A 24,417-nucleotide genomic window follows, 5' to 3' on the forward strand; every position below is an offset into this window, starting at 1 on the left:
GGACGAGTCACCACGTGGTGCGTTATCAGTACCCTCCCTCCCCTCCCTCTGCTTCGTTATCACTGGAGCGTTATCTTATCGTTCACTTGGAATGAACTGTTCCAAGAGTGAGGGGGGAGTTCGTCTCGGATTTTCTTAATCGAGATACCTAGCTAACTATTGATAGTAGAGGGAAGGCCGGGAGACGTCTAGTTGCCACGGCGAGCAGAGAATGAATGAAACCGAGACTCAGGAAACGAGCGAGCGCCCGGGTGGGGGGGGAGTAGACAAAAGCTGAGGGTCGTTCTGTGTGCTGATTGGTCGGACGAGTCACCACGTGGTGCGTTATCAGTACCCTCCCTCCCCTCCCTCTGCTTCGTTATCACTGGAGCGTTATCTTATCGTTCATTTGGAATGAACTGTTCCAAGAGTGAGGGGGGAGTTCGCCTCGGATTTTCTTAATCGAGATACCTAGCTAACTATTGATATAGTAGAGAGAATCAGGTTTTCTTGTTTACTCTCGGACGGGACTCCATGGCTTAACAGTCAATACCACCGATGTTATTGACTATTGCTGAGTTCTAAGTTGACTGCGTTATCTTATCGTTCACTTGGAATGAACTGTTCCAAGAGTGAGGGGGGAGTTCGTCTCGGATTTTCTTAATCGAGATACCTAGCTACTAGCTATTGATAGTAGAGAATGCCCTCCCCTCCCTCTGCTTCGTTATCACTGGAGCGTTATCTTATCGTTCATTTGGAATGAACTGTTCCAAGAGTGAGGGGGGAGTTCGTCTCGGATTTTCTTAATCGAGATACCTAGCTAGCTATTGATAGTAGAGAGAATCAGGTTTTCTTGTTTACTCTCGGACGGGGCTCCATGGCTTAACAGTCAATACCACCGATGTTATTGACTATTGCTGAGTTCTAAGTTGACATATTTTGAATAATAAGTACTGACCTACTGAGGGTAGGATTCCTAGATTGAAGAAAGGCATTGAAGAATATTTTAAGTACCTACTTGGATAGTTTTAATATTCAATTGCTTTAGTGAGTAAATGCTTTCTTTCAATAAAATTGATCTCAAGGGATTTTAAATTACAAGCACAAGTCCTCTTGATGGTTGACTGTGGTTCAGGATGAGCCAATTAAACATGGCTAGAGACCATCACAGTGGAGTATGGTAGATAAAAAAAAGATACCTTTATTCTGCCATTACCGTTCGGCGAAAGCTAGAGCGGCTACAACAACATCCCAAGAGCCAGCTAGACCTGTACCCATAAATGGAGTGTCTTTCTCCTATTCTGTCTTCCTTCTCTCTTCGAATGCGTGACGATAGGACATCATACCTCCTAAGAAAAGTCTTGCTAATAATGTGTTATGTTCTCTAACCCCCGCTCTTGTCATTTCCCCCCACCAGACACACTCCGATGGTACTTCACGGAGAACTATCGCGATGTCCGGTCCCAGTCACTCGAAGCCTTCTGGGACGATGTCGTCGAGGACCGCAAGATTCTGGCCATGATGCGCGAAATGATCGAAGAGGATTCTCGCGTCATCGACGAATCAACGCACATCCTGCGCATACGGCAACGCGAGCGGGAGAAAAGACGACGCGAGGGAAAAACCGACACGGAAAGTCCCTCGGGGGAAATTCCCTCTGAAGTTCTCAGCGATGAAGACGAAGCTAGTTCGGAAGCGGGAGGGAAATTTCGTATCAACGCACATCCTGCGCATACGGCAACGCGAGCGGGAGAAAAGACGACGCGAGGGAAAAACTGACGCGGAAAATCCCTCGGGGGAAGTTCCCTCCATCAACGCACATCCTCCGCATACGGCAACGCGAGCGGGAGAAAAGACGACGCGAGGGAAAAACTGACGCGGAAAATCCCTCGGGGGAAATTCCCTCCGAAGTTCTCAGCGATGAAGACGAAGCTAGTTCGGAAGCGGGAGGGAAATTTCGCGTCTCCCTCCGTTTGAGGCCGGAAGACAAGAGTCTGTTTGCCCTGGGCAGAGCGTTGGGTACGCGGGAGGGTGTGGGGCAGCGCGTGCTCCAGATTGCCACCGTCCTGAGGAATTTCACGTTCAACGAGGAGAACAATGCCCTGTTGAGTCGAGACTTGACGTTCCTGAGGTGAGTTGTGATGAGAATGATATTGGGTTTCAAACTGACTGTGGGAATGACTTACATTCCTATCTATTTTGTTTTTGTTTGGAAGATAGATTTTGAACCAAATATTGCCTCTCAGTACAGTTGAACATTTCATACATTCAAAAGAGGTCGTGACCAGAGACCGACAAAAGCCATATTGCCATGGCGCCCATACTATTTTGTCGTATTTTTGCAAAATTTGGGAAAATGCCATAAAAAGTCTTAAAAGGCTTATTTTTCCATACATTCTGGCTTATTTTGCCCTATAACCTATTTTAAGCATAAACTGACTGTAGAAATAACTTACATACCTATCTATTTTGTTTTTGTTTGGAAGATAGATTTTGAACCAAATATTGCCTCTCAGTACATCACCAACTATTGCCTCTCAGTACAGTTGAACATTTCATACATTCAAAAGAGGTCGTGACCAGAGACCAACAAATGCCATATTGCCATGGCGCCCATACTATTTTGTCGTATTTTTGCAAAATTTGGGAAAATGCCATAAAAAGCCTTAAAAAACTTATTTTTCCATACATTCTGGCTTATTTTGCCCTATAACCTATTTTAAGCATTTTTAGGTTGGAAAATCAAAACAAAAATGTTTACTTTTTTCCTCGTCAGGTTCATGATCCTGTGTTGCTCGAGCAACTGGAACTGTCTCCGTCAGCTAGGCCTGGACATGTTCTCCAACGTCGCCTCGGAGATCACCATGGATGAAACTCTGGCTCCGGTCCTGTTTGATATTATATCCACGGGTCTGGGATCTGAGGACAGGGCCTATGTACTGTCTTGCATTGAAATTCTGAACAAACTAGGCCAGGTGGAGAGAAACGAGGACATTCTGTTGAGATCCTTGCAGCAGAAGGTGAGTTAGAATGGAATTTACCTTGTTTATCCTGCCCGAATAGGACTGAAAAAAGTCCCGTTACCCGAGCAGTCTAACAGAGTTTACCCGAACAGTCTAAACAGAGTCTCGTATTTTTAATGGAATATTTGATGATTAAAAAAAAGCGTTTTGTGTGATGTTCAACCGGCCATGGCACAAGTATGCTTTCATAGATGAATATAGCTAGCACCTTGTAAGCGCTAGGTCGTGGGTTTGATTTCCGCCCGGTGCGGACTTTCTAAACTGATGAGGTTCGTTCTCGGAACGGATGGCTTTCTCCTATTCTGTTCCTTTTCTCTCGATTTCGGGATGAAAAAACATCAGCATCTAAAATTTTATTTTTATTTATTAGCACGCTAAGCAACAAGGCCATGTGTGCCATCTAAAATGATTTTACCTATTAAACAGATAAGGTTCGTTCTCGGAACGGATGGCTTTCTCCTATTCTGTTCCTTTTCTCTCGATTTCGGGATGAAAAAACATCATCTATTTTTATTTATTAGCACGCTAAGCAACAAGGCCATGTCTGCCATCTAAAATGATTTTACCTTCTAAACAGATAAGGTTCGTTCTCGGAACGGATGGCTTTCTCCTATTCTGTTCCTTTTCTCTCGATTTCGGGATGAAAAAACATCATCTAAAATTTTATTTTTATTTATTAGCACGCTAAGCAACAAGGCCATGTGTGCCATCTAAAATGATTTTACCTTCTATTCCTCAGATTTACAATCAAGTGTGTACACTGCTTACACTACACGACATCATGCTTCTCATTCACACCCTGGAGTGTGTGTACTCCCTCAGTTCTCTGGGTGAGAGAGCGTGCAATGCCATCATGAGAGTGCACGGCGCTATTGACGTGCTGGTGTCATTGGTTACGGTGGAGGTGAGAGCACATTGCTTTTCCATTATTCTACTATTTAGATAGTTTCTGGCAGGGGACGTTAAACAGGGAGCAGACCAGCTTAGTCTGGCTGGGGGACTTTAAGGGAATATACATACCAGCCTGAATTTCCCTTGCTAAAAAATAACAAAGAGAGAGCGTGCAATGCCATCATGAGAGTGCACGGCGCTATTGACGTGCTGGTGTCCTTGGTTACGGTGGAGGTGAGAGCACATTGCTTTTCCATTATTCCACTATTTAGATAGTTTCTGGCAGGGGACGTTAAACAGGGAGCAGACCAGCTTAGTCTGGCTGGGGGACTTTAAACAGGGAATATAAGAGAGCGTGCAATGCCATCATGAGAGTGCACGGCGCTATTGACGTGCTGGTGTCCTTGGTTACGGTGGAGGTGAGAGCACATTGCTTATCCATTATTTTACTATTTAGATAGTTTCTGGCTGGGGGACGTTAAACAGGGAGCAGACCAGCTTAGTCTGGCTGGGGGACTTTATACACACCAGCCTGAATTTCCCTTGCTAAAAGCTCCTTTTTTTTTTTTTTTTTTTTTTTTTTTTTTTTTTAGCTAAAACCAAATATCAGCCCCAAGCAATCACCCTAACCCTAATTAAGGCTGATTGAGAGGCTGACGAAATAAAGGTTGTAATAATATTGGGGAACGATATTGTGACAAGCATATCAGTATGCTTAACACTTGAAAATTCCTAAATGATCTTCTCCTTTGCCCTTGGGATGAATTTATTTTATTTTCTTCCCCGTTTCCAGGCGCAGAGTTTCGGACCCAAGGCGTGTATCCTGATGCGAGTCGTGGAGACCGTGGGGCCCGCCTCGAACGACCCCTGTGATTCTCCCAACGACCCCCCCTCCTCCTCTTCCTTTACCTCCCTCACCTCTGTTCCCCCCTCCCAACCGACGGGCCTGAATGCTCCGACCTTCACCCTACCCATGGCCCTGGCCCCGGTGGCTGTGGCCGTGCCTGTTCCTCTCTCCCAGGTAGGTTGAAAAAAAGAAGATTTTTTTTAGTAGGTAGTAAGTAGTTTTTGTTTGGCTGGGGGACTATAAACATGGCGTAGATCAGCTTAGTCTGGCTGGGAGACTTTGAACAGGGAATAGACCAGCTTAGTCTGGTTGGAGGACTTTAAAAAGGGAGGCCTGAATGCTCCGACCTTCACCCTACCCATGGCCCTGGCCCCGGTGGCTGTGGCCGTGCCTGTTCCTCTCTCCCAGGTAGGTTGAATTTTTGTTTTTTAGTAGGTAGTAAGTAGTTTTTGTTTGGCTGGGGGACTATGCTTAGTCTGGCTGGGAGACTTTGAACAGGGAGTAGACCAGCTTAGTCTGGCTGGGGGACTTTAAACAGGGGGTGGACCAGCTTTGTCTGGCTGGGGAACTTTGAACAGGGAGTAGACTAGCTTAGTCTGGCTGAGGGACTTCAAACAGGGAGTAGACCAGCTTTGTCTGGCTGGGGAACTTTGAACACGGGAAATGATGAAGAGGAAGAAGAGGTGGTAAGTAGTAGTTTTAATAATGTACCGTCCTGAGGAATTTCACGTTCAACGAGGAGAACAATGCCCTGTTGAGTCGAGACTTGACGTTCCTGAGGTGAGTTGTGATGAGAATGATATTGGGTTTCAAACTGACTGTGGGAATGACTTACATTGAACAATGCCCTGTTGAGTCGAGACTTGACGTTCCTGAGGTGAGTTGTGATGAGAAAGATATTGGGTTTTAAACTGACTGGCAGATTGCCACCGTCCTGAGGAATTTCACGTTCAACGAGGAGAACAATGCCCTGTTGAGTCGAGACTTGACGTTCCTGAGGTGAGTTTTTGATGAGAAAGACATTGGGTTTCAAACTGACTGTGGGAATGACTTACATACCTACCTATTTTGTTTTTGTTTGGAAGATAGATTTTGAACCAAATATTGCCTCTCAGTACATCACCAAATATTGCCTCTGAGTACAGTAAGTTGAACATTTCATACATTCAAAGAGGTCATGACCAGAGACCGACAAATGCCATATTGCCATGGCGCCCATACTATTTTGTCGTATTTTTGCAAAATTTGGGAAAATGCCATCAAAAGCCTCAAAAGACTTATTTTTCCATACATTCTGGCTTATTTTGCCCTATAACCTATTTTAAGCAACATACCTATCTATTTTGTTTTTGTTTGGAAGATAGATTTTGAACCAAATATTGCCTCTCAGTACAGTTGAACATTTCATACATTCAAAGAGGTCGTGACCAGAGACCGACAAATGCCATATTGCCATGGCGCCCATACTATTTTGTCGTATTTTTGCAAAATTTGGGAAAATGCCATAAAAAGCCTTAAAAGACTTATTTTTCCATACATTCTGGCTTATTTTGCCCTATAACCTATTTTAAGCATTTTTAGGTTGGAAAATCAAAACAATTTTTTTTACTTTTTTCCTTGTCAGGTTCATGATCCTGTGTTGCTCGAGCAACTGGAACTGTCTCCGTCAGCTAGGCCTGGACATGTTCTCCAACGTCGCCTCGGAGATCACCATGGATGAAACTCTGGCTCCGGTCCTGTTTGATATTATATCCACGGGTCTGGGATCTGAGGACAGGGCCTCGAATCACGAATCAACCTCTATCCCCATAATATTGTAGGTAATTTCGTTCAGGGGAGCCACACAACTATCACGTCACGTGACGTAACGACATGGTAGTGTGGCTGTCTTTATTTAGCTGTCAATTTAAGACACGTTGTCCCTTTATCTCAAAAGTTCAAAACGTCGCCTCGGAGATCACCATGGATGAAACTCTGGCTCCGGTCCTGTTTGATATTATATCCACGGGTCTGGGATCTGAGGACAGGGCCTACGTACTGTCTTGCATTGAAATTCTGAACAAACTAGGCCAGGTGGAGAGAAACGAGGACATTCTGTTGAGATCCTTGCAGCAGAAGGTGAGTTAGAATAGAATTTACCTTGTTAATCCTGCCTGAATAGGACTGAAAAAAGTCCCGTTACCCGAGCAGTCTAAACAGAGTTTACCCGAACAGTCTAAACAGAGTCTCGTATTTTTGATGGAATATTTGATGATAAAAAAAAAGCGTTTTGTGTGATGTTCAACCGGCCATGGCACAAGTAAGTATGCTTTCAAAGATGAATATAGCTAGCACCTTGTAAGCGCTAGGTCGTGGGTTTGATTTCCGCCCGGTGCGGACTTTCTAAACTGATAGTTCAGGGGAGCCACACAACTATCACGTCACGTGACGTAACGAGATGGTAGTGTGGCTGTCTTTATTTAGCTGTCGATTTAAGACACGCCCCTTTATCTCAAAAGTTCAAAATTGACCACTTGATTTGTTCAGATTACATCAACCCGCTCATGATAAAACTATTTTGTATTGATTGATAAATAGATAATGATTGTCACCTAATCCTCTGTTTCTTCCTCTTCTCCACAGATCGGTATTCGGGGCTCAGATCGGTCCCAAGCAGGTGATCCCAGCAGCCCCTCCCGGCAGTACCGCCCCTCCTCCCCCTCCCATTCATGTCTATGAGGGTATCCAGGTGCGGGGCAAACAGCCCATCATCACGCAGACCATAGCCATTGCCCCATCCCACCATCAAACGGCCCAACTGGGGCCGTCTCAATCTGGGCCTTCTCCTAGGGCCCCGTCTCCTTCGCCCCTGCAGAATCCCATGTCGCCGATTTTGAAGGCCCAGCTGTCGGCGCCCCCCAAACCTCAGACCTCTGCGAGTCAGCCGATAGCCTCGTCGTCCTCACCTTCCCCTCTCGTGGCCACCCCTGGCTGTAGCACCACGCCGAGAACCAAGGTAAATATGGCTTGAACTTACAACTTCCTCACTTTAATTCAAGTTAATTTTGGAATGCGAAGAGTACCCCCTTTTTAATTAGACTTTATCATGGACCGTTGCAATTAACTCTCAAGAATATGTAAGATTTTTCCCTCTTTTGTCACCTCATCTTTGCTTTGATTTTAACCACGACAAATCAATCTGGTGATGAAACCCACAATTTTGCGTTACATTAAAGAAAATTCAAGCACAACACATTGAAATTTCACCAGTATGTACAACTCTTTCCTGACTTTGAGATTTTGTGACCATTGATTCGCTTGTAGCGCCTGGGTTGTGCTCATGTGGTTTTGTATTCACAAAATGTTTGTTTTTATTTGATTACTGAACATTTTGATTAAAATAACTGGTAATACATTGAACAGTAAGTTTTTTTTTTTTCAATCTTGAGCCAATTTTCACACCTTCCTTTCGTGTGCTCCCCCCTTCAGGCACATCCCCACCTCAGTCAAGCCCTGCTCGGCGCAGGTTCCTCTAGCCCCGGCACCCCTCCCTCGAGCAGCACAGCTCCCGTAACCACCACCCCGGGAAGCACCAGCGCCGACCCGAGTGCAAGCACATCGCTTATCAAATCCCTTCTGGCCAATAAGGTAGGACCGGACCCGACGAGTGGGTCTGCAGCGAGTGTGGTTGTGTCTAGCTCCGTGCAACAGTGTGCTCCTCTGGTAGTCAACACGGCCGTGGCCTCACAGGTAAGTCCGAGGAGAGCGTATGATAGGTGGTGGGGTAATGGGCCTTTCAGTCTTATCGCCGGGTCTACAAATTGAGTTAACTCCGTTTAAGTTGGACTCTTTTTTAAGCAATCTAGTGGTTGTAAAAAAAAAGAAAAAAAAATCGGTAAATCTGATTGCCTTATCCAAGAGTTTAACTTAAATCGAGTTTAAACTTTGATTGTGGTCCTGGCCATTGAGTGACAGTATAAATAAATAGGTGATGGAGTAGGGTGGAGGTTTTCTTTCTGTAGAGAAAATGGTGTATTGGTAATGGAGGTTTTTTTTAGTGAAAAGAGATTCGTGGGAATGTGTTTTAAGGTGAATTTTTTGGTGAAAAGTGTTAGCCTGTCAGACCATTTTAGGCTATGTTTCTAAGGTAGTGGTTTTTATTTTGAAGGAGAAAAACTAATATTTGGTTAAAAAAAAAAAAAAAAAAAAAAAAAAAAAAATCGGTAAATCTGTTTGCTTAATCCAAGAGTTTAACTTAAATCGACTTTAAACTTTGATTGTGGTCCTGGCCATTGACTGACAATATAAATAAATAGGTGATGGAGTAGGGTGAAGGTTTTTTTCCTGTAGAGAAAATGGTGTATTGGTAATGGAGGTTTTTAGTGAAAAGAGATTCGTGGGAATGTGTTTTAAGTTTTAAGGTGAATTTTTTGGTGAAAAGTGTTAGCCTGTCAGACCATTTTAGGCTATGTTTCTAAGGTAGTAAAAAAGTAATATTTGGGGGTCGTTTCTTGATTATTTTGTTTATGTCTCTAAACCTTACTTTGATGAAAATCAGGACCTGACAAGTAGTGCAGTGTTAGACATTCTTATTTTCTTATGATGAATGATTAAGAGTAAAGTGCAGAACTTACCAATATGTTACGAGAGAGAGACAGAGTACTCACAGTAGACAGGTCATGGGTTCGATTCTCGAGGAAGACTGAGGTGAGAGGTTGCTTTCTCGTTTCTGAGATGTACCAGCATGACCTTTTAACTCTAACATCATAATGAATGCGTTTTACTTTCCTTATCCTATAGGAAGCAAAGTAATGTAATCGGGTCAAATTTTCGATGGTCAGTTTTTAGTGCCAAAACACGTTTTGGGGTCCTACAGCCTAAATACAAATTTTCAGCCATTGGTCCGCAAACCTTACTTTGATGAAAATCAGGACCTGACAAGTAGTGCAGTGTTAGACATTCTTATTTTCTTATGATGAATGATTAAGAGTAAAGTGCAGAACTTACCAATATGTTACGAGAGAGAGACAGAGTACTCACTACTCACAGTAGACAGGTCATGGGTTCGATTCTCGAGGAAGATTGAGGTGAGAGGTTGCTTTCTCGTTTCTGAGATGTACCAGCATGACCTTTTAACTCTAACATCATAATGAATGCATTTTATAACTAACAACATTAACAATCGCGTACTAACGCAGAGTGAATAGATTAATTTAACCCCTCTAGTTAGACTGTGTGAATCATAACTAACTCTAATGGTGAGAGTTTGAGTGTGAACTGTAAACTAACATCTAACATTACTAACATAGCCTTGCAGTGTGACAACTTCAACTCTTCTGAAATGCTTTACCCTATTCTAAGTTTATTCACAACTTCTGTTGTATTTTCAACCCATTCTAAATGGGTAAAACTTCCAAGGTATTATCAAGGGGGGTTTTACCCTCCATCAGGCGACAAGCTATTCGCCACCTCCATTAACCTCACCCAGCCTGAGAGGGGCCGAAAAACCCAGCAATACGCGATTACCCAGATGGTCACCCGTCCGAATACCAACCAAACGAAACCTTGTTTAACTTCAGTGATCCATTATGAACTGGTGCAATCTACGGGCTATCGCCACTGGCTAAAAAAAGGGAGGAAAAATTTGGACCGATTACAATACTTTCTCACTACCTTGGGTTCCCCATACGTAAAGGTAATAGAAAGTAAAGATGAGTTTACGTATAATAGAAACATTTTTTCCCCCTTTAAGGCGCCTTAGCACTACAGACAGTAGTTTCTGCGTGTATTAGATGAGTTTACGTATAATAGAAACATTTTTTCCCCCTTTAAGGCGCCTTAGCACTACAGACAGTAGTTTCTGCGTGTATTATTCCTACTCGCCAACCCCCATCAGATCCATAGGAAGAAAATTTTGTACCTTATGAGGTAGAAAAAATGTACCTCAGCTCCGGCTCTATTACTAACGTGTTTTTCTCTGGGTTCCTCTTCCCTCACAGGTTACTCAGAGGCAACAGCAGGCACAGAAGATGCTCTCCCAGTCTACCAGCACGGGAACACCGGGATCTTCTGCTCCCACTAGTAATGTGTCCTGTATATCTAGCACGGGAAACATCAGCAAGGCACCAGGACAGCAACAAATGAGACTGAACGGGGTCACCATCAACATGCAACAGGTCACCAATCATATAATAGAGGTAAGAGTCTTGGGATTCGAACCCCTGACCTCCCCTTTACCAGGCGAGAGCACCTGGACTAATGTTCCCAAAGTCATTGTTTTTTTCCCCAAGTGATAGAGCCTTTGTTTTTGTATATATGTATTGTTATTGATAGAAAATAAACGCCCCTGAGGAAGTACTTTGCAGTCCCGGGGGAAAAAAAGTACATAATAGAGTCAATATTTAACCAATCACTCAATAGATCTGTTCAGTTTTACATTAAAGACTGTCCATAGAAATAATTTTCCTTGATTTTTACCACGGATTTCTTTAGTATGCCAGCCCATTTAGCTTAAACAGTAGCGAGACTGGTTCGTGAACTTTATCCTGAACATATGAGGTTCGTTCTCGGAATGTCTTGCTTTCTCCTATCCTGTCCTCCTTTCTCTTCGATTTTGGGACGATAGGGCCTCCGTTATATAGTAATTTGGATCAGTGGTGGGTTTTATTTATTTAATTAACTTTTAATTCGTTCTATTTTCAGAACTCTCTGGACCCCAAACAACAGCCGAACCCCGCCCCTGGAGGCGGTTCTAACGAACTCTCCTCCTCCAGTATAGGCGTAAACACCTCCCAGCCCCCCTCGGAACCCTCGCAACCTCCGCCCCTGGCCCCTCTCTCAGGACCCAATAGCACCCGAGTAGGGGACTCGGAAACTGTCAGTCCCAGTCAGGAGACCGGGACTACTCTGTCCACCATGCTGGTCGATGGAACGAGTGTGGTGGTTAATGGAGGTAGGTACAATCGAAGAAGTCACAGAAGATCTAACCAAATCGCAGTGACATAGGGCGTTTATTAAAGCCGATGGCTCTACTTACACCAATGATGATGATAACCATCAAAGAAAAAAGATGAGTGTTTCATCAGTTCATCACCATTTTTATTTCCTAGCTATAAAACAACTGCTACATTAGACTCATGTGGTCTGTGTCATAGCTGACCACACATCTCATAGCATGTTCTTCATCAGATGGCCCATAAGAGACAGTGACACAATGGTTCCCAGTTAGGTGTTTGGTCAAAATGAGAACTCCAGAAAGTACTATGTTGACATATTTTCAATCGAAATTCTAGTACGATTTTTTCGACTGAATCGAGTCGAACCCATTATTTAAAAAGTCGTTTTTATTATGACCTCAGTCTTGTAGTGGTTAGCACGATGGACTTAGAATCTGGAGGTTGATGGTTCGAGTCCAAGTCAAGTTATGAAATTCAGCGTAGCGTATTGAGCTGAGAACGAGATTTGAGATGAGCATGCATGCTGTACACAATTAAGATTTCTTTCTTTCCTTAAGACTCGTTGAATTTCAAGTAACCCGATTACAATGACTAGATTCGTACAACCTTTTTGTGTGCGATGACTAACTTGGTAACCTGCTTGTTCCCAGGCATGAGCAATAGTATTAACCCGGCAACGGACACAAGTGATCTAAGTTACAAGGAGAACATTGCCAAGCAAAGTCTGATGCTGGTCGACCTGCTGGAGAAATCTATCAGTGACAAGGACCTACCCACCATGAATGGCGCTATTAGGATAGGAGAGAAAGGTAAGGGTTAATCTTCTTCTTCCTCTCCTTTTCCCGTGTTCATGATTAGAGTTAAAAGGTCATGCTGGAAAGGTAAGGGTTAATCTTCTTCTTCCTCTCCTTTTCAGACGGGGTCGGCGTTTTTCGTCAGTCTCTCCAGGAGACCGGGACTACTCTGTCCACCATGCTGGTCGATGGAACGAGTGTGGTGGTTAATGGAGGTAGGTACCATCAAAGAAGTCACAGAAGATCTAACCAAATCGCAGTGACATAGGGCGTTTATTAAAGCCAATGGCTCTACTTACACCAATGATGATGATGACTATCGAAGAAAAAAAGATGAGTGTTTCATCAGTTCATCACCATTTTTATTTCCTAGCTATAAAAGAACTGCTACATTAGACTCACGTGGTCTGTGTCATAGCAGACCACACATCTCATAGCATGTTCTTCATCAGATGGCCCATAAGAGACACAATAGTTCCCAGTTAGGTGTTTGGTCAAAATGAGAACTCCAGAAAGTACTATGTTGACTTATTTTCAGTCGAAATTCTAGTACGATTTTTTCGACTGAATCGAATCGAACCCATTATTTAAAAAGGCGTTTTTATTATGACATCTAACCAACCTTAGTTGTGTAGTGGTTAGCACGATGGACTTTGAATCTGGAGGTTGATGGTTCGAGTCCAAGTCAAGTTATGAAATTCAGCGTAGCGTATTGAGCTGAGAACGAGATTTGAGATGAGCATGCATGAAGATTTCTTTCTTTCCTTAAGACTCGTAGGATTTCAAGTAACCCGATTACAATGACTGGATTCGTACAACCTTAACCTATCTTTGTCCCTACACCTAAAGCTCAAAGTGGGCTTTTTGTGTGCGCTGACTAACTTGGTAACCTGCTTGTTCCCAGGCATGAGCAATAGTATTAACCCGGCAACGGACACAAGTGATCTAAGTTACAAGGAGAACATTGCCAAGCAAAGTCTGATGCTGGTCGACCTGCTGGAGAAATCCATCAGTGACAAGGACCTACCCACCATGAATGGCGCTATTAGAATAGGAGAGAAAGGTAAGGGTTAATCTTCTTCTTCTTCCCGTGTCCAGACGGGGTCGGCGTTTTTCGTCAGTCTCTTAATGAGCCCTAGGGTGATTGCTTTTGGGCTGACATTTAGCAAGGGAAATTCCAGGCTGTTTAAAGTTGCCCGGCCAGACTAATTGTACCAATAGTTTATTACTAGTAAAAATAGAAAGTAAAAAAAGCAAAGGGATTTATATTTTGACATATTTTCAATCGAAATTCTAGTACGATTTTTTCGACTGAATCGAGTCGAACCCATTATTTAAAAAGTCGTTTTTATTATGACATCTAACCAACCTCAGTCGTGTAGTGGTTAGCAGCACGATGGACTTTGAATCTGGAGGTTGATGGTTCGAGTCCAAGTCAAGTTATGAAATTCAGCGTAGCGTATTGAGCTGAGAACGAGATTTGAGATGAGCATGCATGCTGTACACAATTAAGATTTCTTTCTTTCCTTAAGACTCGTTGGATTTCAAGTAACCCGATTATAATGACTAGATTCCTACAACCTTTTTGTGTGCGATGACTAACTTGGTAACCTGCTTGTTCCCAGGCATGAGCAATAGTATTAACCCTGCAATGGACACAAGTGATCAAAGTTACAAGGAGAACATTGCCAAGCAAAGTCTGATGCTGGTCGACCTGCTGGAGAAATCTATCAGTGACAAGGACCTACCCACCATGAATGGCGCTATTAGAATAGGAGAGAAAGGTGAGGGTTAATCTTCTTCTTCCTCTCTTTTTCCCGTGTCCAGACGGGGTCGGCGTTTTCCGTCAGTCTCTCAATGAGCCCTAGGGTGATTACTTTTGGGCTGACATTTGGTTAAGAGTGGATGCCCTCCGCACTCAAAACTTTCTTTAGCAAGGGAAATTCCAGGCTGTTTAAAGTTCCCCAGCCAGACTAATTGTACCAATAGTTTATTACTAGTAAAAATAGAAATTAAAAAAAGCAAAGGGATTTATATTTGTGTTAAGTGTGGACACTTGTCACAAATGTCGTTCGCCGAGTAATACAATGTGATAAATTTTATGACCTGACTTGGACTCGAACCGTCTACCGATTTATATTTGTGTTAAGTGCGGACACTTGTCACAAATGTCGTTCGCCGAGTAATACAATGTGATAAATTTTATGACCTGACTTGGATTCGAACCGTCCGGATCCGAAGTCCATTCTTGCTAACCACTACACCAGGTTGGTAGTTCCATGAACTTTTTGAGATAAAGTGCTCCTACGGGGCTCGAAAAATCCCACATCTTGTAATCTTATAGCACTAATATTTTTCCCAAGACTAAACACTAATACCCACTATCCTCTCTCCTCGCTCCAGGACTGGACTTGTTCACAAGCATAGACTCGAAACAAAAGCTAGCAGGCGCCCAACATAACCACTACACCAGGTTGGTAGTTCTATGAACTTTTTGAGATAAAGTGCTCCTACGGGGCTCGAAAAATCCCACATCTTGTAATCTTGTAGCACTAATATTTTTCCCAAGACTAAACACTAATACCCACTATCCTCTCTCCTCGCTCCAGGACTGGACTTGTTCACAAGCATAGACTCGAAACAAAAGCTAGCAGGCGCCCAACAACAGCAGCAACAGGGAGGCGCCAGCTTTCATCCTCCAACCTCGACCAGTGGCGTAATACGACGCGTGAGCACGGAACTGGAATCAGTGGCGGCCCACAAACCCAACGGCACGCCCCTGCTGGTCAAACAGAATGGGGCGGATCTGAAAAGGCCGCGTTTACAATCGGCGGAGGATGCCAGCGAACAGCCGGCCGTGAAGAAGGTGCATGTGAATGGCGATGTGAACCCGGCCTCCGTTCCTGGAACGACGGGCGAAGAGGAAGCCGATGAGAGTAAGTAGAAGCCTTCCTCCATAGGTATTTAGTTCGACCGTATTTCTCTCTTTTGGAAGATTTTTTTTACTATTTCCCTTGTTAGTCTGGCTGGGGGATTATAACAGGGAGTATACCTATTAGCTTGGATTTCCCTTGCTGAAGAAATAGCAAAGGTTGAGTGCGAAGGCCATCTACTCGTAAAATTTATAGCCAAAATCAGATGTCAGCCCAAAGCAATCACCCTAGCTAAGGCTGAGGCTGACGAAAAACGCCGACCCCGTCTGTACACGAAAGAATCATCGAAAACAATCGCCCAGGTTCTGTTCGACATGAACGATACTCAGTCCAGGTGACCTGACAAGGGGACGCATGCCTTAAATGGCACCCCTAGCACCTAAACTGGGACCCCAGAACCCTTGGCTGCTCCCAATATAGCACCTCTAGCTCCTCAACTGGGACCATAAAATCCTTGGTTGCTCCTAAAGTGGGACCCATGTCCTAAATGGCACCCGTAGCTCCTAAACTGGGACCCTGGAAACCTTTCGCTCCTCCTAAAGTGGAACCCACCGGGGGGTGTGCTACCCCAGCGTCTGTCCATGGGGGGACAGCACTATGTGGTGACACAACAGCCGCAACTTGTACAGGTGAGTAGCAGTATACCACTCCAGATGTTTTTTCTCCCGCTCTCATAACTGTCCTTTATGTTCCTTTAACTCTCCCATGAACCAAGCACACCTAAATTCCTATCCAGCCTTGGAAGCCAAGCAGTTCCATTATAGAAAAATATAGGGATGCTCGAGGAAAATGGCTTAATGGTCAATGTCATCCCATTATTTCCCTACAATGTCTTTGCTAGCTTTCAAGGCAGGGCAGGAGTTTAAGTGAACAGAGTTCATTGGAGCGTTTAAACTTTTAAAGAACATAAAGGACTGATGTAAAATGTTGGATGAGTGGAAGAGCTCACTGTGTGAGCTAGTCTGGCTGGGGGACTTTAAACAGGGAGTAGACCAGCCTAGTCTGGTTGGGGGACTTTAAACAGGGAGTAGACCAGCTTAGTCTGGCTGGGGGGGCTTTAAACAGGGAGTAGACCAGCTCAGTATGGCTGGAAGATTTCAAACAGGGAGGATACCAGCCTGAAATCTCCCTTGCCAAGGAAATAGCAAAGGTACATTGCGAAGGGCATCAACTCGTACAACTTTCGTAGCCAAAACCAAATATCTGCCCAAAGAAATCACCTTACCTTAGGGCTGATTGAGAGGCTGACGGAAAACGCCGATCCCGCCTGAACACGGGAAAAGGCGAGGAAGAAGAAAAAAATCTACTGTCCTTTTACTTGATTCCAGAAATTCTCCTGAGAAAGAATAAAAATAAGAAAAGCAAAAAGAAGCATGTAGGAAAAAGAACACCACTCCTTGTTGAAGAAAATTGATTTTTCCGATTTTCCGACCCGACCTTGCCGCGGTATTCCGCGAATAAAAGAAAAGTAAAGAGAAGCAGGTAGGAAAAAACACCAACTAGCTTCAGAAGGTAAAACAACGAACAAAACTGCTGGGGTAGGTATATCCTAGGGGAAACTCATAACGCTATAGAAGACGACGAGGACACTGGAGGAGGCCGTCACAAGAGATGGTCCAATGTGCGGAACGCCCAGCCGACCGTTCCCCTCGCCTACAATCATTCTCAACACCAAATCACAGGTAAACTTGGGATTTCTCTTGTAGTTATAGTGCTTTCCTTCGATTTTTGTTCCAAGACTTTTATGCTAAGTGCTTCATTTGCCCTTGGACTTTAATTCAGAAAATTATCACTGACTGTGGTTTAAAAAAGAAGAATTTCATTTTACCTTGTTTTCCTTCAAGGGACTTTTTACCTTAATCTTGGGTGAAAAGTCAAAATACTACAATTAAAACTTCCATTCTGATTATCAAACTCAGCAGACAGAGAAAATACTCTGCATACAAAGGGCATAAAAGCTTCTAAAAATGTCCACGAAATCCCTCGGACTTACAAAAGGTCGACTGTCCAAGATTCCATTTTAGAATACTAAAAAAAGTCCCATTATGCCAATTTTTTAACGAGAAAAATAAGGGCTAGGAAAAGTACACAAAAGGGCTTTCACCAATGAAAATATGAGTCTTTGCGTCATACATCCATTCCCACCTCTGGATTCTTATTTGCTTTCACTTATCCCTGTGTAAAGGAAAATCTATTTTTCCTGATTCCTATCCCCATAATTTTCCTGAAAAGAAAGGAAGCAAAAAAGTGAAGTTATCACAAGGAAGCAGAAAAGGAAAGCTCTCATAAAGAGAGCGAAAAATGGAGAAATCCATCTCCACACACAAAACTCATGGAAACAATTGCTGTGAGTTGAGTCCAAATAATTTAAATTTTTATTACCCAGTTCGTAGAAAAGAATAAAATTTTGCTAGCCGTCTGTAGTGAAACTGAATTCCACCAAGTAGTGTAGGTAGGTGGGTGCTTTTTTTACTGGTATGTTTTTTTTTCAAGGGGTTTGATAGAAGGAACCATGTAACTGCTAAGGTCCTTACCGTCCCGAAAGGGAAGAGAGAAGAATGTTTCGTAGAAAAGAATAAAATTTTGCTAGCCGTCTGTAGTGAAACTGAATTCCACCAAGTGTAGGTAGCTGGGTGCTTTTTTTACTGGTATGTTTTTTTTTTTCCAAGGGGTTTGATAGAAGGAACCATGTAACTGCTAAGGTCCTTACCGTCCCGAAAGGGAAGAGAGAAGAATGTTAAGAGAAAGCCAGCCGTTCCAAGAACTAACCTTATCTGTTTAGGATAAAATCAAAAGAATCATAGGTAAGTCTCGAAATCGTTATTACCCAGTTCGTAGAAAAGAATAAAATTTTGCTAGCCGTCTGTAGTGAAACTGAATTCCACCAAGTGTAGGTAGCTGGGTGCTTTTTTTACTGGTACCTATGTTTTTTTCCAAGGGGTGTGATAGAAGGAACCATGTAACTGCTAAGGTCCTTACCGTCCCGAAAGGGAAGAGAGAAGAATGTTAAGAGAAAGCCAGCCGTTCCGAGAACTAACCTTATCTGTTTAGGATAAAATCAAAAGAATCACAGGTAAGTCTCGAAATCAAAGAGAGAAAAAGGTCAGGAGAAAGTCGTTCCCAGAACGGACCTTATTTACCCTCCAAGCTACCTAACTAGGCTGGCTTCAGGCGCTTTTTGCTATTTGTTGAATGTTACATTTAATCATATAGATATTGCATTTAGATTTAGAATGGCATTATGAAACTGTCGTTCCCAGAACGGACCTTATTTACCCTCCAAGCTACCTAACTAGGCTGGCTTTAGGCGCTTTTTGCTATTTGTTGAATGTTATATTTAATCAGATAGATATTGCATTTAGATTTAGAATGGCATTATGAAATAAGGATGTGAATCTTATGACTCAGTCCTTGTGAAATCTGAATATTCCGTTCAATTTCACTTGAGAATGTTCATGTGTACCTTTGGTTCTATTTTATTCCATAGATACAGGTAGACATCTCCATAATCTCTTATATGGTTGCTGCTGATTATTCGTGATACCATTGTTCATATGTTTCAACTTTTACAATAGTTCTCTACAATATTTGGATATGAAGAAAGCAAGGAAGTTGTATGAACAAATGCTTCCTTTTGTACTTTTTCGTATGCTATGTAGGTACTTATACAAAAAATGGGGAGGGGGGGATGTCTGAACCTTTTTGTCCTCTCCTTACCTTGCCACTCCACTTACCGCCACCAAAAATCTCACACAAGTACATCTACATACATCTCACATAAGGAAAGAGAAAATTAATTAGCTAATTCAAAATTTACAAAATAGGTGCCTACTGTGTTTTTGAAAAAGATACCTAAAATACCCCGTGAGTAACCTACAGACAAAATACCAATGTCCTTTCTCCCACCTGTACTTATTATGTGTTTTTGAAAAAGATACCTAAAATACCCCGTGAGTAACCTACAGACAAAATACCAATGTCCTTTCTCCCACCTGTACTTATTATTTTGTAAAATGTAAACTAGGTAAATCAAACCTGGTATTTCCTGGTAGGAACGTAGAGTTTCTAGTTTTACCATCCATTAGCACAAACATGATAAATATCTACACATATCTGTTCAATAATGCCAATATATACTGGTACAGTACTTGGAGGATGGTTCATTAGTTCATTAATATTCAAACTACTAGTATTCCTTAGTAAAACTCTCCCTCTCTTCTTTCTCTCTCTCCCTCCCCCTCTCTTTTTCTCTCTCCACCCCTCTCGTTTTTCTTTCCCCTCCCTTTCTCTTTAAATTTCTCTCTCTCCCTCCCTCCCTCTCTCTTTCTTTCAATTTCTTTTTCCTTATTTGATTTTCTTTTTTTTTCTCTTCATTTCTTAAATTCTTTCTCTCTCCATTTCTCTTTCCCTTTTTGCTGTTCTTTTATTCCTATCTCTCCACCAGCTTAGTCTGGCTGGGGGATTTCAAACAGGGAGTAGACCAGCTTAGTCTGGCTGGGGGATTTCAAACAGGGAGTAGACCAGCTTTGTCTGGCTGGGGGACTTTAGTTTTAATAATGGACTGCTTATGTGATGACGTAAAATTGACAACTACTATTTCCTGAGTGGTCGACAAGTAAGATAAATTTTTTTTTTTTTTTTTTTTTTTTTTTTTTTTTTTAGGAATAAAGTAAATTTTTGTATTGATTTTTTAGAATGATGGGTTGGGGAGAATACTAAGTAATTATTTCGAATTTTAACTCAACAATCTCAAAGTGTAGCGAGTTCGAAGAAAAAATAAACAATAAAGTGATCTCATGAGAAAGCGAGAGAGAAAAGAAAACTATGAAGAGAGACAGCGTTTTCTCCGGTATACAAACACCGGCATGTAGAACGTCCCCCTTCCTCCCCCTATCCATCTCTCTCACTCCCCCTCATTGCTTAGATAGCATGTGCCCGATTATACTTACGGCAGGTGTGCTTGTATCACTTCGCTTATCACTTATCATACTGGCATAGATGTTACCTCTTTATCAATTTGCCTGCAGTGGCGTGTCTTGAGATTTTCGAAAGGGATAATTCAAGTTAATTTTGGAATGCGAAGAGTACCCCCTTTTTAATTAGACTTTATCATGGACCGTTGCAATGAACTCTCAAGAATATGGAAGATTTTTCCCTCTTTTGTCACCTCATCTTTGCTTTGATTTTAACCACGACAAATGAATCTGGTGATGAAACCCAATTGAAATTTCACCAGTATGTCCTCATCTTTGCTTTGATTTTAACCACGACAAATGAATCTGGTGATGAAACCCAATTGAAATTTCACCAGTATGTACATTTCTTTCCTCTTTATGTACATTTCTTTTCCTGACTTTGAGATTTTGTGACCATTGATTCGCTTGTAGCGCCTGGGTTGTGCTCATGTGGTTTTGTATTCACAAAATGTTTGTTTGTTTTTTTTTTTAATCTTGAGCCAATTTTCACACCTTCCTTTCGTGTGCTCGACTGTATTTTCTCTTTTTTTTTTTTTTTTTTTTTTTCACACTATTTCCCTTGTTAGTCTGGCTGGGGGATTATAACAGGGAGTATACCTATTAGCTTGGATTTCCCTTGCTAAAGAAATAGCAAAGGTTGAGTGCGAAGGCCATCTACTCGTAAAATTTGTAGCCAAAATCAGATGTCAGCCCAAAGCAAAAACGCCGACCCCGTCTGTACACGAAAAAGGCGATGAAAAAGAATAAGAATAAAAAAAAAAGAAAAAAAGAAAGAAACGATTTATTTTTCCTTCCCTTTCTCTCCAGACAATGTGAAAGCCTCGTCCACAGCGGCCAATCTGTACGCGGCCCTCGCGGCCGACGTTCTAGAAGACGAAGAACTCGTCGAGGCCACGCCCCCTACTCTTCCACCCAACCCGGCCTCGGCAGGCCAATCCATCATTCAACCCGCCCAGACTGTACTCAACCCCGCACAGGTAACTTATTGAATAGGCCCTCGCGGCCGACGTTCTAGAAGACGAAGAACTCGTCGAGGCCACGCCCCCTACTCTTCCACCCAACCCGGCCTCGGCAGGCCAACCCATCATTCAACCCGCCCAGACTGTACTCAACCCCGCACAGGTAACTTATTGAATGCTTACAAATTTTTACTTTCCTTATCCTATAGGAAGCAAAGTAATGTAATCGGGTCAAATTTTCGATGGTCAGTTTTTAGTGCCAAAACACGTTTTGGAGTCCCTACAGCCTAAATCCAAATTTTCAGCCATTGGTCCGTGTGTGTGTCTGTAAACAAAATATCTCGAGAACGGTAAGAGCTCAAATGTGACAAGGATGCCATACGAAACTTTCCTAGAATCTGTGCAACGCTTTGTGGTGTTTGTAACCGCTTTTTGGCGGTTTTCGGTATAATTCAGTTCGGTAGAAGTCATTCAGTTCGAGGGAGTCAGAAAGATGTAGTTCAAAGTTTTCCGATAGTATTCTTGGTATTTTCGTTCAGGACAGCCACACTACCATCACATGACGTGATAGTAGTGTGTTTCTAGGTTTCTACCTCTATGACCTCTAATTTTCCGTGGCGAAGCTCGGGCAACCTTCTAGTAAATATGTATGTTTTTTGGCGGTTTTCGGTATAATTCAGTTCGGTAGAAGTCATTCAGTTCGAGGGAGTCAGAAAGACGTAGTTCAAAGTTTTCCGATAGAATTCTTGGTAATTTCGTTCAGGACAGCCACACTACCATCACATGACGTGATAGTAGTGTGTTTCTACCTCTATGATCAATTTTCCGTGGCGAAGCTCGGGCAACCTTCTAGTAAATATGTATGCAATTTAAGTCTATGATTTATTATGAATTGCAGACTATCCTAAATCCCGCCGGTCCGTCCCAGGGCAGTACACCTGGCCAAAATATCATAGTAACCGGAGGCGGCACAGGAGGACCTAGGCAAATCCTAGTGACTGGAACACCGGGGGGTGTGCTACCCCAGCGTCTGTCCATGGGGGGACAGCACTATGTGGTGACACAACAGCCGCAACTTGTACAGGTGAGTAGAAGTACATATACCGCTCCAGATGTTTTTTCTCCCGCTCTCATAATGTTCCTTTAACTCTCCCATGAACCAAGCACACCTAAATTCCTATCCAGCCTTGGAAGCCAAGCAGTTCCATTGTGGAAAAATATAGGGACCCTCGAGGAAAATGGCTTAATGGTCAATGTCATCCCATTATTTCCCTACAATGTCATTGCTAGCTTCCAAGGCAGGGCAAGAGTTTAAGTGAACAGAGTTCATTGGAGCATTTAAACTTTAAAAGAACATAAAGGACTGATAAAATGTTGGATGAGTGGAAGAGCTCACCGTGTGAAAATCCTGCCATAATAAAGCCTTCGAAGAAAAAGAAGATAGGTGAATCACTAAGGTTAATTTTAGCCAGCCTAGTTAGCTTAGTTGGTAGCGCGTCTGCCTTGTAAGCGCTAGGCCGCGGGTTCGATTCCCGCCCGGGGCGGATTTTATCCTGATGGGATAATGTTCGTTCTCGGATCGGCTGGCTTTCTCCTATCCTTTCTTCCTTCTCTCTTCGATTTCGGGACGATAAGACCCTAGCAGTTACAGTTCCCTCTGTCAAACCTCTTTTTTTAAAAAAGGTTAATTTTATGGAGGTGTTGAGCTAAACAGTCCCAATATAAAATGTCTAATTTGTTAATTTTCTCAATTTCCCAGGGACACTCGGGTCAGACGGTCCTCGTGGCTCAGGCTGCAGGGGGCCAACAAGGGGGCCCCGGCTCCAAAACCATCATCATTCTCCAGCCCTCCTCCTCCTCTTCCTCTTCCCCTCTCACCTCCACAAGTAAAACTATCGCCTCCATAGCCTCCACCACTATTACCACCAATACGAACCAGAAGGTCATAGTCTCTGTGCCTCCTCCGGGAACCCCCCAGACCTCGGTTGTACATAGGACCCCGATACGACCTCAGACTGCTGGAGGTGAGTAGACATTTTTATTATTATTTGTAATATTTTTACCTCGCCACCGTTTTTGCATTACTTCCAGGCACATTCTTTTTTTACATCCATGCCTAACTAAGAATGGAAAAGTTTGGGTAGAAAATTTCCGCCCCTGCCGGTATTCGAATCCAGCACCTCCGGGTTGAGTCAGTGCTCTTGACCACTCGGTCACAGAGGTGGGCTGTGTCCGGTCACAGAGGTGGGCTGTGTCCGGTCACAGACATGTTCATCTTATCTGGAGTAGTTACTTTCCGTGTTGAGCATTTTTCAATATAGCTTGTCTTCCAGAAAAGACAGAATTCGGCTTCTCCCGATTAAAATCACCCATTTCGTTGCAATGATTTTTAGACCAAAATGGTCCGTGTCGTAGTATGCCCATCCCGTAGGCCTCTCATCAGATGGGCGATAAGAGACACAATACTTCCCATTTAGGTGCTGGGTCAACACGAGAACACCAGAAAGTACCCTTTGAAATATTTGCAATCGAAATATGAGTGCGAATTTTTTGTCGATGATTGGATTCGAACCCGGGACCTTCAGCATGGCAAGCAAGCGCGTTACCACTGGGCTAATAGTGCCCTCTGAAACTCCTATTGTGTTTTTCCACCGATGATGACCATATTTCTTTCCGTTCTTCTCAGGCATGTCGACCCCGAGTATCCCCAACTCAGCCACTACTGTGATCAAACAAGTGCCGGACACAAGGCCCATGCGACCTGCTCTTCAGCCGAGCGGCTTTCAACAGCAATTCCTACAGCAGCAGAAACTGGTGCAACAGCAAACCCCACCTCAACAGAAAGTAATACAACAACAAACCCCTGGGCAGCAACAACCCCAGCAACCCCCAACCGGACAGTTTATATGTGAATGGAGGGGATGTATGAGGTGAGGAATAGGGAGGACGTGGGTTCGATCCCAACCGAGGGAAACTTATGGGCAAAGAAATATAGGTACGCTAAGAAGAAAACTAGGGTGTTGGAAGGCCGATCTAGTGACTGGACTCCGGAACTCTATTATAATATATCAGGATTGAGG

General features: G+C 43.1%; 1 protein-coding gene and 1 long non-coding RNA gene across 2 annotated transcripts in view; both read left to right on the forward strand.

The window, feature by feature from the left end:
* Nucleotides 1-5,657: 5,657 nt before the first annotated feature.
* LOC113468006 lies at nt 5,658-6,458 on the forward strand. Its single transcript, XR_003391886.1, has 2 exons — nt 5,658-5,739; nt 6,365-6,458. It is a non-coding gene; the product is annotated as an uncharacterized LOC113468006 (long non-coding RNA).
* An 869-nt stretch (nt 6,459-7,327) lies between these two features.
* Nucleotides 7,328-24,417, forward strand: part of LOC103510575 (AT-rich interactive domain-containing protein 2-like) — a 40,309-nt gene continuing 23,219 nt past the window's right edge. Inside the window, exons 1-9 of the mRNA XM_026824603.1 lie at nt 7,328-7,735; nt 8,209-8,469; nt 10,719-10,916; nt 11,422-11,671; nt 12,326-12,484; nt 15,079-15,405; nt 21,186-21,355; nt 22,236-22,421; nt 23,097-23,279. Coding sequence (XP_026680404.1) covers nt 7,601-7,735; nt 8,209-8,469; nt 10,719-10,916; nt 11,422-11,671; nt 12,326-12,484; nt 15,079-15,405; nt 21,186-21,355; nt 22,236-22,421; nt 23,097-23,279 — 1,869 coding nt within the window. The 5' untranslated portion in view covers nt 7,328-7,600. The remainder of the gene's footprint in view (nt 7,736-8,208; nt 8,470-10,718; nt 10,917-11,421; nt 11,672-12,325; nt 12,485-15,078; nt 15,406-21,185; nt 21,356-22,235; nt 22,422-23,096; nt 23,280-24,417) is intronic.

This window comes from Diaphorina citri, unplaced genomic scaffold (genome assembly GCF_000475195.1).
Source record: "Diaphorina citri unplaced genomic scaffold, Diaci psyllid genome assembly version 1.1 scaffold620, whole genome shotgun sequence".
NCBI lineage: Eukaryota > Metazoa > Arthropoda > Insecta > Hemiptera > Psyllidae > Diaphorina > Diaphorina citri.